General features: G+C 47.6%; 1 protein-coding gene across 4 annotated transcripts in view; it reads left to right on the top strand.

Moving 5' to 3' along the window:
- LOC119940764 (sine oculis binding protein homolog) overlaps positions 1-16894 on the top strand; it is a 98361-nt gene that overhangs the window by 27703 nt on the left and 53764 nt on the right. For all 4 annotated transcript variants that reach the window (XM_038761061.1, XM_038761062.1, XM_038761063.1 and 1 more), the window contains exon 4: positions 1712-1863. In XM_038761061.1, the coding sequence (XP_038616989.1) occupies positions 1712-1863 (152 nt within the window). The remainder of the gene's footprint in view (positions 1-1711; positions 1864-16894) is intronic.

Raw genomic sequence — 16894 nt, forward strand, 5'->3', positions numbered from 1 at the left:
ACTCCTCCTTGTGCCCCAAGATAAATTCATGGTGACTTGGGCCTTTCTTAGGTAGGGGGTGTGTGTGTGATTCTGAAATAATTTAGCTATGTGATATATGAGGAACTCCAGAACATTTTGGAAAAAAATCCTTGGAATACCTTATAAGTGCTAAATGTGGTGCATTAAGTAAAAATTTATATTGTGACTCCATTTAAGAAGGTTATAAGGGGAAAGACCTGATTAAAACTAAGAAGTGACACCTTCTCCACCTCTTTCTGTTGGGAATCTCATTTTATTTGCGGCTATAAATCACTTGGGCTTTAATTTGTGAAATCAAAATACCATTGTGATAATATTTATTTGGTTAAGGTGAATAAAATTCAATGCGTAATTCTGAGTTGTGACACCTGGGAAAGCCAAATGAGTGTTCCTGTGATTCTGCAGGCTGCCGAGGGGCCTTACCCCAAACCTCCGTTTCCCTCGGAATCAGTACAAGTGTGCGGTTAGCCCCACGGAACCCGAATGTGGCTCCGGGCCGTGGGGGCAAGGACTGCTTTAGCCATTAGTCTTTGGAGACATTTTTCTGGAATCAGGCAGCCAGGAGCACTCCCAGAGGTGGTGAGACAGGTGGGCCTTGTCTGGGTGATCCCAGTTTCATGGCTGCAGCGTGAGTCTGGTTTGGCATGAAGATGAGTTGGTGCAGGGAAAAGCGATCTGACTCGGGATGGATGGCAGTCATTCTCCTACACCATCTGTGGGCAGGAGGGATTGGAGGCGCTCAAACTCCCAGAACAAAGAGATATTGAAGTTGACACTCTCAGGGAGACCCAGCAGGCAGAGACACTTCCTTCTCCCTCTAAATGGGGTAGCATTAGCCCAGTCAGTCGCGGTGGGGGAAGGGACAGGTGCCGGGAGATAATGCAATTGACGTTTTCAGGAATGATGTGATCTTGAGTTCCTTCCGTGGGAAAGGGAAGGCCGATATATCAATGTGGGCGTACAAACCCAAACCCACCATCTGCAAGAAAACAATGGGGAGGCTGGCACCAGTATGGCCAGCCTAACCTTCTCCCTCCATAAACGTGCCATTTGACCATTGCTCAAAGCTTCCAGCTCCTCCTTTCCTTATCATAAATGGAGGATTTCAAGGTGGTTCTCAGCATCCTCAGGAAAAGAGATTCTCCCTGATTCCTCTTGCTTGAATGATATTCCTCAGAGTAACTTCCCTGGGCCATGGGCCTACCTCAGTCCTCAAATTGGTGGCTGTCAGAGTAGCAGGTTTCCCTAGATCCGGTAATAATGCAGTGGTACGGGGTGGGAGGGCTGGGGAGTCACTTGACCAGGCAGGGAGAGGTGGTTAAAGCACACTGTCGAACAGCAAGTACTTCCCTAGCTGGTCCCCTGTGTTGTAAGCAAATCACCCCTCCCTCTTCACTATGCAAGGGACAGGAGGACCCTAGAGCATGCCCCCCTCCGCCACTGGGTTCCCAGCCCCCAATACATATACACACATACACATACACTCACTCACTCTCCGGGCCAAGCTGTCAGTCCCAGGGGCCCTCTGGGCTCTACTGGGGAGGAATGAGACTGGAAAAATCCAAGTATCCTATGGCATTAGCAGCTGGGAGGTTCGGGGCCGGGGGCGGAAGGGTGAGAGAGGAGTGGGGGTTGGCCTGATGGAATGTTTGCCTCTGATGTGAACATTTTTTTTATACTTTTATTATAGAAGATGATGTGTCAAATGTACAAATAATGTGTGCCTGGTGCCAGAAAGTGGGAATCAAGCGCTATTCCCTGAGTATGGGAAGCGAGGTGAAAAGCTTCTGCAGCGAGAAGTGCTTTGCAGCATGCCGAAGAGCCTACTTCAAGAGAAACAAGGTAAGAGAACTAGAGCGAGATGGAGCCTGCGCTGGCTTAATCCTCGTGCTGATTTAGCTTGTGGCCGAAATTTTTGTGCCCTCTGCTTTTCTCTTTTTGATCCTTCTGTTTGTCTGTTCCCTTGACTGTTCGTACATATCCTCCGTCCGAACAGTCAGCCCCTGATGTATGTGAGCCCTGGTTCATAGTTTCTCTCAGTTTGGTGATTGAGTTCTGGGAGGATGGATGGGTAGACTGTATCAGAGTAGAAGCCTCAGAACAACAGGCCAGACATCTAGGACCAGCTCAAGGTTGTGGAGGGAGAGGTGGCAGAGTGGAGAACAGGCGGCTACTGCTCCGGTCCAGCGGCCTCTCGATAGATTCGCCCTCAGAGCAAGTCCTGCAGTGATCACCCCATTGACCGATCACTTGGGATTGGTCCGAATGGGCCGCTACACGTGAGAAACATTCTAGTCAAGCACGAGATCGACTGTCTTCAGTCACATTTAGCCTTCCACAGGCGTAGCTTCCCAGAGCCCCCGGAATGCTGTTTTTGGATCTGGGCGGTGACTCCTTGTGAACCAGGGATTATTTTTAGCTGTTGTTTGTTTGGAACTGAATCCTAAGGATTTCTTTTAAAGAAGCATAAATAACAAATTTCTTAGTCCTTGAAGAACTCTGTGGCATTTTGCCACTGATTACTGAAATACACGGCTATTTTCCATTGATCTGAAAAGCTTTCTCCATTCATAAACTCCACTCAAGTTGCCAGGCGTTTTTGGTTCCATGAGACAGAATCAAATCTGGCCCTTGATAATCAAGTTAACTTCCACCTGACCCTCAGCACCTAGGAGAGCTGGATTATGGGGCCGCATCACACAAGGAGCCTGGTGGCAGCAAATCCCCTTCTCTTGCCAGTTTAGGTTGTGTCCCGTCCCCTACCAAAAGGTCCCCGTGTTTGGGCTGTGAATGCAGTGGAGGAGGAGTTTCCTTCCAGACTTTGAAATGGGAGCTCCCAACGTACCAGGCAGGTGGAGAACCAGAGAGCTCACTTCCCCCGACTGGCAGGGGCCAATGGGGTGGGAACAAGAGAAGGAGGGAGTAGGGGCAAGAGACAGTCACTGGGAATGATCTTTGCATGTCGGACCATTTCTCTCCTGGTCTAGCTTGAGGCGTTACCACTAAAGGGAGCGACCGCCAAGAGGCTCCCCTTCCTGCCCATTGTTGTTGCCAGGGTGACCAACAAAGGGAGGGCCCCTTTCTCCCTTCGCAACACTCCTGTCCAATGCAACAGAGGCCTGGGATGCCGTCCTGACATATCACTGCAGGGCACTTCCTCTTCCTTTTATGAAATCTGAAGGGTCCCGCAGGGGCCACGTTCCAAAACTAGGAGAGTGGCAGCTACTACACTGTTTCAGTCAGGATAGGCAGCCCATGTGTTAGGTGCTCTTACTAAAGCCTAGGACTACCTGGAGGAACCTGGGCTACCCAAAATGGGAGTCCGAACATTTAGGCATTCTGCTACAGAGACTTCAAGTTCTTGGGAAGGCAGGCACGAGGTGAATGTCATTAGTATTAGCATTAATCATTATTGTTAATAACATTATTATGACTTAGAGTAATACAGTATAGCCCAGATAGCATTTGAATCCACTCCGTGAGGTTTCCAGATTTGAACTTCGCGGGTAGCCACAAGTCAGCCGGAGGCAGTTCTCTGGGTATTTCTAGTCCAGCCGTGGAATTCCAATGGAAACAGACGGGGTCCCGAGTTTCTCGTTTTACTCGCCCGACAGGGAGCTGCTACAGGCAGATCTCCAATCCCGGGCGGTGGGCTGCCGGAAGCTTCTGAAATATCAGGCTGCACCCCGGTGGCCTCACGGCAGAATCCATAGTTTACCAATAGGCCTTGTCGTCGGAGCAGGGATCCCAGTGTTTATTTATGCGTTTCAAAAATTATGCCGTATTACACCACCTCATTTTTCCAACAGAGGCATAAGCGGGTCCCATTTCACCTGCTCTATGTGGGTTTTCCAGCAGAGTTATCTTTGCAACAATGTAGTGTTGTGTTACGATAAATAGGTGCGGCCACTGCATTTCTCTGTCAGCCGATAGGACTTTGTGGTCGGTTAATAAGACTTGAGTTTCCTGTAGGATTGTATTAGTCAGTGTTGCCCTCCCTCCTGGTCCCGAGAAGGGCTATGAAAAGCTCATTTGTAATAAGACCGTACAGATAGTGTAGTTCTCTTTTGATTTTGAAGAGCGGAAAGGCCTGGAGGAAGTAATCTTAGTTAGTTCCAAGGTTAGAGACTGCATATCTTTACCACAGAAAATCAAGGACTAGGAAGGACTCTCCCCGGCACCTAAGAGCAGGTGTTGAACGCAGGGGTTTGTGTGCCACCACTGCCTGCCCCCCCGGGATGTGTGCAGGGTTAAAGAAACTGGGGGAGAGAGAGAAGCCGAGTGAGCAGTGTGAGGGAAGAGAGAAGAGTGGAAAGCATCTGTTCCGTAGACTCTAGTCGGTTCAGTTGGCATGGCAGGAGGTGATGGGGGCCAGATAAGGCAACTCCCGGAGAACTGATTTTCCCCTCCTGGCACCCACTCCACTGCCCAGAGAGAGGAGGTGAGTCAGGCCTCTAGAGCCCAGGCTGCAGCTGGGATCAGGCCAAAGGCAGGCCACTCCTGCACTGGGATGCCCAGTGGGTGGCTGTGTAGCCGCCTGCTGGATTCTTTGCAGATGTGTGGTTGGCGGATTAGCAGGTACATGCAGAAAATATGGCCCGCCAGAAACACAGCTCTCTAATTGCGCCTGGTCCTCAAACTTCCAAACCTGGGCTGTTTCTCTTTTATCTGCAGTATCAAACATCCACTCACCCCTGAGAAATCAGTAGCATTTACTGAGTGCCTACTGTGTGCAAAACACATTACTAAGGCTCTAACCGTAACAAGAACAGTAAGTTGCCCTAGTAGCTATGTTTCACAAGACAGGGCTTGGCAGCCAACTCCAGATCTGAGTGTTGCCAAATAAGCAGGGTTGCGTCCTTGTTGCGTTGGGTGAATTGATTTAGTTTTGAAAGACCCCCGGGTTATCACAAGTTTGCCGGCTTTGTGCTGAGCACTTGGAGAGTCCAAGTTATTAGATTACAGCCACATGTGGTTGGGGATTCCAGCTTGCATGTTTCCAGATATGGAATTTAAAAGGGCAACGCAGTTGGGAATGGATCCTAGTTGCACTACCTGGTATACCCGTCAGGGTCCAGGTGTTGACTTTGTTTTGGAACAAGGGTTTGGGTAGGTAACGGGTCCTGGATCTTTGCTGCACCTCGGGGATGACTCTGGTGGCCTTTCTGATCTCCTCTAGGGTACGTAGATGAACTTCTTTTGTCATCAGCGTGTCGAGGGAGGCGAGGCTGGCAAGGTGGTCCTCTAGGTCTCTTGTAATTGTTTGGGGAACTCTGCCAGTCATGCCAGTTTTGTATGAGCATTTGAAACTGTGGGATGGCCCTTTGGCAGGACAACTTTCTTCTGAATGTAGCTGGATCAAGAAGAAGTCTTTCTTCAGGTTTCCGTTTCACCGCAGCCCTGATTGAACAGGAAAGACAAGAGAAAAATGTACTGCTTGGGCAATGCGCTGCAGTCATTTTCACTTATTCGACACTCAGCCTCGTCGCTGATTTGCGGACCTCTGTCAGCAGGCATGCAGGAGATCAGGGTTTTGTTAGTACCATCAATCCAAAGAAGCAATGTGGCCTAATGGAGAGAGTCCAGAACTGGGAATCAGGAGACCAGAGTTCTAATTCCAGCTCTGTAACTTGCCTGCTGGCTGACCTTGCACTTAATGTCCCCTGATGTGAAAAAATTCAGGCAATATATCCATTTCCTCCGTTTAAAAAATAATAAGCTTTTGTACATTTGTGACTGCACTGGGGAGTGCTCTAGCTGTTGTCGCCATGCTAGCTATGTTGGAGAACTCTGGACACTCTTGTTTGCAGTAGGGAATGCAGCTTGACCCCTGAGCATGTCAGGAGATGAGTCCTGAGTGAAGAGCCGAATATCCCCAGGGGGAAGCAAAGAGGGGAGTCTTCTAGGCCCTCTTGGGAAGAGTAAACAAACCAAATTGCAGATGCTTGTGCTCTTGTGTGCTCTTTCTCTCTCCCTCTCTCTCTCTCCTCTTTTTCTCTCTCTAACTCTCTCCCTCCCTTCTTTCACCTCTCCTGCCTGTTGGAATAAATGTTGGAGCATTGATAGACCATTGTCGATGGGAGTATTCATACTATAAAAATACTCCTGGAGGCAAGAATAAAATCGTGGGCATTGTCCTGATTTAAGCATCCCTTGCAGAGTCCCTGGGGGACTCTGAGCCAAGATGGACTAATGATGGTGAAACCACTAGTAATACAATAATAGTCATTTGAAGAGTTGTGAAGCTATCCCACATTAACACCTGGCATTTGGGTGGGAAGCATTTATTTTCCCTGTATGCACATATGAGCACACATGCACGTACATACATATCCACGGTATTCTGTCCTGATATTTGACAGTGAATGAGGACCTATCCATGCACGCAAATGAGGCTTGAAAAGACCGTTATGGAATTGACACACCCTCGCGCATTGTATTCCAGGAATGTTAGATCCTTGTTGCACTAGTGAGTTTGTCCAATACTGTTAGCTCACCGTGGGCAGGAATGTGTCTGTTGTTATATTGTACTCTCCCAAGCGCTTAGTACAGTGATTTGCACACAATAAGCGCTCAATAAATAAAGTTGAATGAATGTTAGGAGCTAAGGAAGATGAATGGGAGAGAGGAAAAAGAGAGCTGCAGAAATGCGAAAGGAATGGCTACTCACTCAGAGTTTTAACCTAGAAGAATAAAAAACAAGCCACGTAGTAAATATCAGTAACTCCAACTCAATTCTGAATTGGGTGTATTAGACACTGTAATTTCAATGACTGGAGGTGACTAAAAACCCCATTAACCCACTAGAATCAATGAAGCAGATCAATACAAAATCTAAACATTCGTAGCTAACAAAGTACTACTAGTGTTACTTCTACTACTTCTAATACTGCTACCCTGCTGTTTTCCTTATCTGTAATTTATTTAGTATCTGTCCCCCCCGAAGGCTATAAATTCCTGGTGGGTAGGGAATCACACCCACCAACCCTACTAATATACTGTACTTTCCCAAGCACTTAGTACAATACTCTGCACACAGTAATCACTCAATAAATCATTGACTGATTGATCAGTACCTCAAAGGGGAAAGTCCTCAGGAACCCAAGTACAAGTCACCTAGGAGGGAATGGGGAAGTTGTCATTCTTGCATACTTATTGGACTGTAGATATAATGGATAAAGTATCTCCCATCTCTTGCAGTTGAATGTCACCATTTGAAATCCAGTTCCTACCCTGGGAATTGTCAGAGGGGTCCAATGTAGCTAGAAGGAAAGTCCCTCTCAATATCAACCCTGTGACGATACTGCATGCCCACTGTTGCTGGGGGTTGATGCGTAGGCCTGTTTGGAGTGTAGCATCTGGCTCTCTGTGCAGGGGTGAGGGTTGCAGTCAACAACTGCTTAGAAAGAAACCTGTTTATTTGAGCTGACACCAGCCAGTTCCCAATCCCTGCATGGCCCATCGTGGAGTTTTTCCTTGCATGTTTGTCTGACAATAAAGAAATCCAGAAGAACTCCTGGGATAGGGACTTCCTGCGGTGCAAAATTGGGCCTATTCACCTGGACAGAGCTGTTCAGCCTTGGGGTAAACCAGAAAGCCTGTTCCCACCTCTCTACGAAAGCCAGGTGCCACCATCCACTTGCTGCCCTTTCCAGGCTAGCTAAGAAGCAACCAGCCCCTCATTCCTCAAAGATGGATAGTCTTCCCCGGGTTATTTTATGGGCCCTCACATTCTTGGGAAATATTTACTCTGTAAAGTCTCTGCATTGGGGAGGAGGAAGTCGGGTTGGGGAAGAGGAAAGAGAGGTAGCATATATGTAGCCGCTTAGGGAGCTTGGCACGATTGGCATTTCACTTGTAAGAAATAACACAGTACTAAGAGTGTTTCAGAATATGAATCTAGCCCACGCCCTTTTACAAGAACGCACACACACCGTGGGTTTTTTTGTTATCGTCCCTTTGGACAGTTCTGGTTCAGCTCCAACCACAATTTTATCCTGCAGCTCCTCAACTCTCGGTCTGACCCATTAGAGGATAGAGGTTATCAGCAGACCAAATACGATCGGGATACATTTGTGTCTCCATCCACCAGCTGGGGAGAGTGAACCACCCTCTGCTGTGATCTCTCCCGACTTCCCCATCACGAAGGAGTGGGAACGAGGGCCCTGTCTACCATTGTCAGACCTGCCACCTGCCTCTTCTGAAAACACTGTGCACTGATCAGGAAGAACTGACAAACAGATCAGTTGGTGAACAAATCCAGGAAAGATTCTTGGGATCTGTTGCAGTTTACTGAGCACTTCAGTCAAAAGAGGCTTCTGTAGCATGGAATTCGGACAGAGATCCTTGGTGTATGAGGCCCCAAGTCAACGTCCGAAGTCACAGTTCACCTAATTTCAGTGCCAGATGGGGTGTGGTCATTTTCTATCCCTAGCTTTCTAGCTCAGGACTCCTAGCACTAACTCAGCTCATGGGTTTTGGGTACAAGTAAGATGCAGTCACAGCAGAAGAGTTTGTTTTTAAATTGCAGATTGATTTTTTGAAGTGTGTTTCTCCATAGATGGGAAAAGATTGTGGTATCATAGGAAGTATGGTATTCACTTATTTTAATACTCAGTGTCTGATTTCTGATCACTACACAATAGTTAGAAAATAAAATCTGCTCATGGCTAGTTCCTTAAAATGTCACCCACAGCTTAGTGTTATAGAGATTTTTTATTAATCCATCAGTGGCACAACAAAGCTTATTGGCCCAATGCAGGTCAGGATTACAGCTACCAGTCAGCTCCTGTTGTAAATGGAAGGATCAATATATTTTGTGTTGAATTTGTCTGGGACTGGGCACAAAATCCTAGCTTAGCCAGTGTCCGTCTAACCATTCTCCAGTGCTACAGTTTGGAGTTGCAGTGGGTGATTCCCTCGTACCTCTGAATTTAAATGCTTTGGTTGAGATGGTTCTGCATTTGGTAGAGAAAATGGCAACCCTCTCTTGGAACCCTTCACACCTCTAGTCTTCAACCTAGTCTCCTGATCCTAACCTCAGTTGCCCCCTCTTCCCCCGTCCCCTCTCTCCCCCCGATTTCTCCCTCCGCCACCCAGGGTTAGGATTGTTGCCCGCCTGCTCCATCTGTACGAGAGCCTGGGACCTACCAAGGGGTTACGGCACTCAACTTTGTCATTTCAGAAGCCAGGTTTATTGGCAGGAGTCAATCTGTTCAGGGTCTTTTGAATTTTCTCAGGGGCAACATAATTAATGTACAAAATTATGACTTTCCTCCCATCTTAAAATAGGATACATTCTTTGAACCATCTCTGAAGAAATTATTTAGTATCCTTCTAGAACAATATCGAACAGTAGATCCACAGAAAGTTCTGTGATAAAATTCAAAATATAGCAGGCACAGACTTGTAAGAATGGAATGGACACATCTGGGCTAACAAGCTTATTCTTTACAGAGCCAAAGTTTCTGGGAAGTAGAAAAATCTGCAAGTCAGCCAATTATGGAAAGACAGTTGATGGAATAATCAATGGTCAATCAATCGACTGATCCGTGGTCATGGACTTGCCTTCCAGAGAAGTAGGAAACCCCTACAGTGGTCTCTAGGTTCTGTCATGTATGGTATCTAGAAACTCACACGGAGATGCATTTGAAAATAGAGTGAAAAGCTTAGTTTTTAGTTGTACATAGTAAGTAGTAAATCAATTGCTTACCATTTTGTCAGGATCATGTTAGAGATAAATTAGTCCATTTTAGGTCTGTGTTCGGGTATCAACTGAATCCTTCCAATCACTTACTTGATTTGTTTCCCTGCAGTCAAAGTGATTCAATCCATTAACAGTTAAAAATAAAATGTCCTAATCCAACTAATTCTGCTAGGACGTGGGGGATGTATTCCTGGAAGTAGCATGGTTTAGTGGAAAGAGCTTGAGCCTTGAGTCAGAGAACTTGGATTTTAACCTCAGCTCTGCTATTTGCCTGCTGTGTGACCTTGGACAAGTCACTTAACTTCTTTGGGCCTCAGTTTCCTCAACTGTAAAAATAGGGATTCAGTACCTGTTCTCCCTCCTTCTTAAACTGTGAGCCCAATGGGACAGGGACTGTGTCCAAGCTGATGGATTTGTATTTACCCCAGCGCTTAAAACAGTGCTTGACACAGAGTAAGTGTGTAACAAACACCATTTAAAAAAATGAAGAAAAAACAAGCTCATGCTATGGAAAAATCCCATCCTAGCAAACCTGATGGGAAATGGATAGGGTAATGGGTAGATGGTTCAGAGATTCCACCATGATGGTCATGTTTTGATACAAATTCCTGTATTGTCACTATGACCTCAACTCACAGCATGCTTCCCCCCCTTGTCCCTCTTTGCTGTTTTACTGCACTGAATAATGTGAAGCTGTCCAAATGCCAAGAGATGCACGGTCCAGTCCTGTACAATGCAGCGCAGCGAGGCCCAGGCAGATCTGGGAAGCTTAGCAGCATCTCCCCATGACCTGAGCCTGTGTATGACTGTTTATTCCGGCATCGAATATGTTCTTGGGCCTACGTGTGGATCGGGGTCTACCAGAACACACTTGGGTGGTGAGAAGAACATTCTCTACTTCTTCCATCGTGTCCCATTCAGGGAGTGTAGCGGAAACACGTGTTCTAGCATAACAGGGTGTAACATTACCAAAGTGTGCTAAACCAATTTAGATTTTCTCTTGGAATGTTGGGGTGGAGAGGGGAAAGAGGAAGGGAAGGAGAGAGGCGGGGGGAGAAAGAGAGGGAAGAGAATATGGACTGTTAATTTACTTGTGAGTGACTGAGGAACACTGTTATTATTTCCCTAGTTTAGGGACAGACGTGAAAGCAGTCAAGTCTCACTACTGGGCTTGAGGCCTCTGGGGATGTGAGTGCATCAGACCACAAAAAGTCTCAGGGACTTGATGTGAACTCCAGGTCCCAATGAAGGTTAGCAGCCTAGTCCAGGATTTTCATGGGCTCTTTGGGCATGTCAGAATGGCAGGGAACTGGACTCCAGCAGGGAGAGGAAGGGCAGTTTTGTCCAGGGGAAGGGTACCGGGGCTTGGTGGTGGTGGTGGTGGTGGGGGTGGGTGGGGTGGGGTGTGTGTGTGTGTGTTGTAAGTAAGGGTGGGAGAGACATTCTCCTTCCTTCTTTGTGTCCTTTGTTCTAGCCTAAGTAGGATGGTGACAGTCCATCAGATGCCAAGACAGGCAAGCAGTTAGACAGGCACATAACATCCCCACTGCTCAGTGGCTGGTGTGGACATGGTGCAAAAGCATCATTTTTGCTCTTTCTGGACAACAGACTATGTTACTCCGATGCCTAATGGAGCAGAGGGGATGGGTGATGGAGATTTGGTTTGGGTGATGTGCAGGTGTTGGCTACGGAGGAATAGGGACTCGGTGAGTTAGGAAGGAGCTGAGCCCAGTTAGCCTGGAAGCCGCCCAGGATGGCCCCTCCTCTGTCCCCAGTCCTCCTTGGGGAAGCAGTGACAGTAAACGCCCAATAGCATGACTGAACAATCGGGATGAAAATGGTTAACAGCAGGCTGAAGGTTAAAGTGAAAAACTTAAAAAATCATCAAATATGCCTGGAGGCTATTTAAGAAAACTGTTTTAGAGGCACAGATGGTTGATATACCTCGAAGCCAAAAAAACAAAAAGCAAAAGGGGGACAGTAATGCTGGCTGGTTAAGCAGCCTGGCACCTTATGCAAGTTTATTAGGATTAAAAAGACATTGTCCGAAAAGTGCAAATAGACTCAAATAGCAGAGGGGTAGAAGACAAACCGGAAACCTGGAGCACCCGCAGGTGTGGTAGGAAAAATCAGGGTGAGGAGATGTGCCAGGAACCAGTGATAGTGCAGCCTGGGCACACCCAGGCAGCCTAGGCAGGCCTGTTGCTATTCAAGGGGTGAGGAGGGATGAGGGTGAATAGGGAAGCAGCACCATCAGTTTAGGGTTGGGGTGGGGGCTGTAGAAGCAAGCTTTACAGGAATTCAGGGTGGTTCAAATGAGATTTCAGTCTCCAGGGAAGACACTGGAGCAACCAAAGAAGCTTAAATGCTCTAAACCACCAGAACCCAAGGGTGGCCATCTGAGAGGCCTGAAGGAAATTCAGTGCTCTGTTGATGACAGTGGGCTGTCAGAATAGTCCCTGGGTCTGGAGCCTGAGAGACAATAGCATGGTGTTCATGTCTCTCTGCATGCATGATCGCACGTGTGCGCGCGCGCACACACACACACACACACGCAACCCACACACCTCCCAGGCATCTTGGCTTCATTTAGTGACAGTGTGGTAGGAACCAAGCTTGGAGAGGGTCAGACCTCTGAGAGAAACCACTCTTTAATAAATCAAGAGGGATTCTAGGCACAATGAATATGAACGCCAAGTATGAGCCTCTTAAGTAATTTATCTGGATTTTAAAGGGCAACGATTTCACTGAGTGTTAGGGGCACTCCCTAAGGAGGGATCCTGGAGAAAAATAATTAAGGCTAAAGAGCCAGCCAGAGTACAGGCCTGATCCTTATCCTGGACCAGCTCTAGGCAGCAAATAGTGTGTCTTCAGGGGGAGACAAATTCATTCTTGCCCCTCCAACAGTTTGCTTGAGGATATCAGGGTCAGGGAATGTGTCTTCCAACTCTGTTGTATTGTACTCTCCCAAGCGCTTAGTATGATACTCTGCCACAGTAAGCGTTCAGTAAGTACCACTGATTGATGTGGGCTGTTTCAGGTGCTGATGCTCATTTGGTGGAGGACCATAATATGGTGGGGAAGTGTGCCTCCATCATTAAGCATTTCAAGTTTGCAAAACCACTGAGGATTAAGCGAAATGCCAATCAATTGTATTTATTGAGCGCTTACTGTGTGCAGAGTGCCTGTAGTAGGCATTTGAAAGTGTTCAGTTCAACAGGGTTGGTAGACACATTCCATACACAAAGCAAGCTTACAGTCTAGAGGGGGTGGGATTAGTTATAATGGGGAAGCCCGATGGATAATGGAATTCTCCAGTAGTTGTCAGCATAAAAAACTCACTTTCTCCTACACCTCTATGGTCCATAATTGAGACTTGGTGAGCTCCAGGGAGCCCAGTTCCAAAATGGTTCCGAAATGCCAAGGCAAGACAAGTGTCCACTCTCCTTACCTTTCCTAATTACCTGATTTTGAGAAAGAGCAGGCACATAGGTTAGTTCTGGAGCTCGTGGGCAGCAACTTCCCGGAACCCTTCCTCTGAGCTCCGGGCAAGATGAAATCCCAACAATTTGTTGCCTGCTGGCTTCCTGCTCTGTATCCCAGTGGAAAGGTTTGCCAGTCAGCGGTGGCATCTCTGCTTGGCCGTGGGTAGTTCTGCTGGATTTTTCCCCCATGGGTAGGGATATCAGGGATTGCATCTTTCTCCCCGTACAGGTGCTAGAATACATTGCACACATACAAACAAATGCAGTTTGTGAAAGAATTTGGAAGCTCTCCTTCTGCCATCTGCTGCAGTCGACTGGGCTTGGAGCCCGGTTGTTAACCCCTCCCCCCCACACACCCTTCCTCCCACACCCCCCACTTAGCCACTGGGAAGAAATGAGATTGCATCAGAAGGCATTCATTCTTTCATTCAAGCATATTTATTGAGCACTTGCTGTGTGCAGAACACTGTACTAAGCGCTTGGAAAGTACAATTCAGCAATAGAGACAATCCCTGCCCACACCGGGCTTACAGTCTAGAAGGGGGGAGACAGACATCAAAACAAGTAAACAGGCATCAATATAAATAGAATTATAGATATGTACACATCAAAACAAGTAAACAGGCATCAATATAAATAAATGGAATTATACATATGTACATATATACATAAGTGCTGTGGGACAGGGAGAGGGGGGGTAGAGCAGTCAGACAGCAGAGACAGGGTAGTGCCCGGAAGCTTCCAGGTCCCTCATCCTTCGCTGGTGAGCCGCCTTCGTGTCCCGCAAGCCCCTCGACTTGGTGCCTTGGCTGTGGGGACCCTTTTCCATGAAATCCCAACCCAAAGCCACATCCTTAAGCCCTGCATGTAGGAATGTCTTTCCTCTCCTTCCCGAGGAGCGGGCGCCCAAACTCCTCAGTCAGAAACATTAGAAATGGGGTGCCGAGTCCCATTCCTATGTGAGCAGAGAGGGTGGCCCAGTCTTGAGCCCATGCTGTGGGGTGGCAGAATCCTAGCAGGGAGCGCTTTGGAGCCAGCTGCACTGTTCCCGGGGCTCCCGGGCAGCCCCGCTCTCCGTGGGCTCTTTCCAAGTGACATTTAACACAATTGTCCATCAGTGCTGAGGAAGCAATTACCACAGAAATGCAGTGGAAGCCAATTAGTCACATGATTAAATTAATTAAAATAACCCAGTGCCTCTGCTTCTTCTGGCTGCAGTAGCACAGGGCCCGTGCAGGACCATAACTGGTGAGCGGTTCAGACGGATCCTCTCTTTCCAGAATTGGCTTCAAACTGCTCAAAAGGAGCCAAAGACTTCCCGCTCCTGTTCCTCAGCCCTCTCTCCTAGTATTACCGAAAGGGTTCATCTTAATAATCCCCACAGTCTCAAATTTACCAAGCAGCAGATTGAACAATGGTGGGGTTTGTGGTGTTGGGGATAAGAGAATTTGGAAATGTTTTCAACAGCACAGTCAGAACTTTTGGTGGTCTTTTGTGGCGGCTTCAGTAATGCTTGCCAGAGGGAGCACTGCAATATGGATTAACCCCTGGCCCAAAGATGTTACTATGGGGTGGAAGAGACAGAGGAGGAGAGAACAAGGAGGAGGAGCAAGAGCAGCTCCTTAGCCTTCTGTCCTTGCCACCAGAATGGGGGAGCTGCAGTTGGGAATGGGTAAGTGTTCCAAGCAGCCAGCATTCTGAGACTGTATCTGAGGAAAATGGGGCCGCTAATGGAGCAGAGCTGCAGTCTGTCATTCTGAAACGGCAGAAATGGGCAATCTGGAGCTCCGTCACTAAATCTTCTCTTTGTCCTTGATTCACCGAGTGGCTTGCTGATGGCCTGCTCCTTCCACATTGCCACAGAGTGGCTGGCTTTCCACTGAAATGGTGCCTTATATCTTCCATGCAGATACAAATCAGCTGTGGGTAGCCCCTTCCGAGAGGCACAGGAGCCCACCCTGCACTATGTCGCCAGGCAATGCCGCAGACCCAGTGCATGCGGGGCACGGAACATAGTCTGCTCTCTGGGTGCTGAGAGGGCATGGGGAGGGACCTGCCAAAACCATTTCTTTGCCAGCAGGTTTGGCAAAGAGGCATGGATAAATGTCTTACCTCAGGGGCAGTTGTGCCCATGGCACAACACTGGGCCTACAGGCCAGTCTGCTGGGTACAAGTATGGCCATGTGTGACTAAGGGAACAAGGGCACATGTCAGCAGCAATAGACCTGGTGACTATTTCAAGCAGCCATATTTGCAGAGTTACCCACCAAACATGTTTCACAGAAGTTTTCCAGGCCAAAGTTGAACCTGGGCCTGCTTCCCAGGAAAGCAGGAGAAGACAGTAGACCTGGGAGTCAGGAGACCTGGATTCTCATCCCACCTCTGCCCTTGCTTGCTGTGTGACCGTGGTTAAGTCAGTCAAACTCTCTAGGCATCAGTTTCCTGCTCTCCTCTGTGAAATGAGGAGAAGATACCTGCTCTTCTTCCCTATTAGATTGGGACCCCTATGGAACATGGATTGATTCTGATCTGAAGATTTGATTATCTTGTGCTTCCCCCAGGATTTAGCACAGTGCTCAGTAAAAATTGTAACTGCCCTAAGGCGTAAGGCCTCAGAACAAAGTTCCAGCCAATTGCATTGATGACACCTACAGAGCAATCCTGCAGTCTCTGCCCTCAAGCTAGTTTGCTTATAATGGGGGCAGAGCCTGAATGTGGCCCAGCCTGTACTACCTGCCCCCTTCCTTACTTGACTTCCTCTCTCCCAGGACAGCTGAGTCCTTGCTGGATGGATGGAGTCTCCAGTCAGGAATGACGGATAAGTCTCACTCTGAAACTTCAGGGCTGAGAACCTGGGTGGATAGTGATAGGGCTAGTGGCAGGCAGGGGACCAGTAGGGGCTATGCTCAGTGTGGGGTCAATGTGAAGGAGATAGGGTTCAAAAATGATAGGGTGGGTTGCTCAGCCTCCAGTCATAAAATATTCTTTGGAAGTTTGCCTGTTAGTAATTATTATGCATAAGTGCTTACTATGTGCCAAATACTGTTCTAAGCACTGGGGTAGATATAAGTCAGGTTGGACACAGTCACTGTCCCACGTGAGGCTCACAATCTTAATCCCATTTTACAAATGTGGGAACTGAGGCCCAGAGAAGTGAAGTGACTGGTCTAAGGTCACACAGCAGACATATAGCGGGGTCAGGATTAGAACCCAGGTCCTTCTGACTCCCAGACGATTGCAAACTGAGCCCCCAAATGATGTGTGTATAGGGATTGTTTCTTTGACAGAAGAGCAACATTGGGAGTAGGCATGCTGTAATGTGTGGTTCAGGGGAGAGAAGGCTAAAGTTGATTCTGCATTCCATTTGGTAGTATAAGCAATATCTGGATGATTCTTTTAAATAGTTTATTAAAAACTTCCTATTTGATTTTCCTGGCCAGATTGGATCCTGCATTCTCAGTGATTACAGAATCATGGTGCTGAAGGGATTTGGGATGGGCAGCTGGCCCATCCGCCACTCCAAAACTAATTCAGGCAGAGGAGAGTCTTCAAATTCAACCATTGTTGGCTTAATTTGCCAGAAAATATGACTGATGTCAGCTCCCCTGTGCTTGTTTGTTTGTTTTAGTCTGTTTCTTCTCCCTATTTCTCTGCTTCCCACTGCTGCTATTTGCTAATTCTC

This window comes from Tachyglossus aculeatus, chromosome 19 (genome assembly GCF_015852505.1).
Source record: "Tachyglossus aculeatus isolate mTacAcu1 chromosome 19, mTacAcu1.pri, whole genome shotgun sequence".
Taxonomy (NCBI): Eukaryota; Metazoa; Chordata; class Mammalia; order Monotremata; family Tachyglossidae; genus Tachyglossus; species Tachyglossus aculeatus.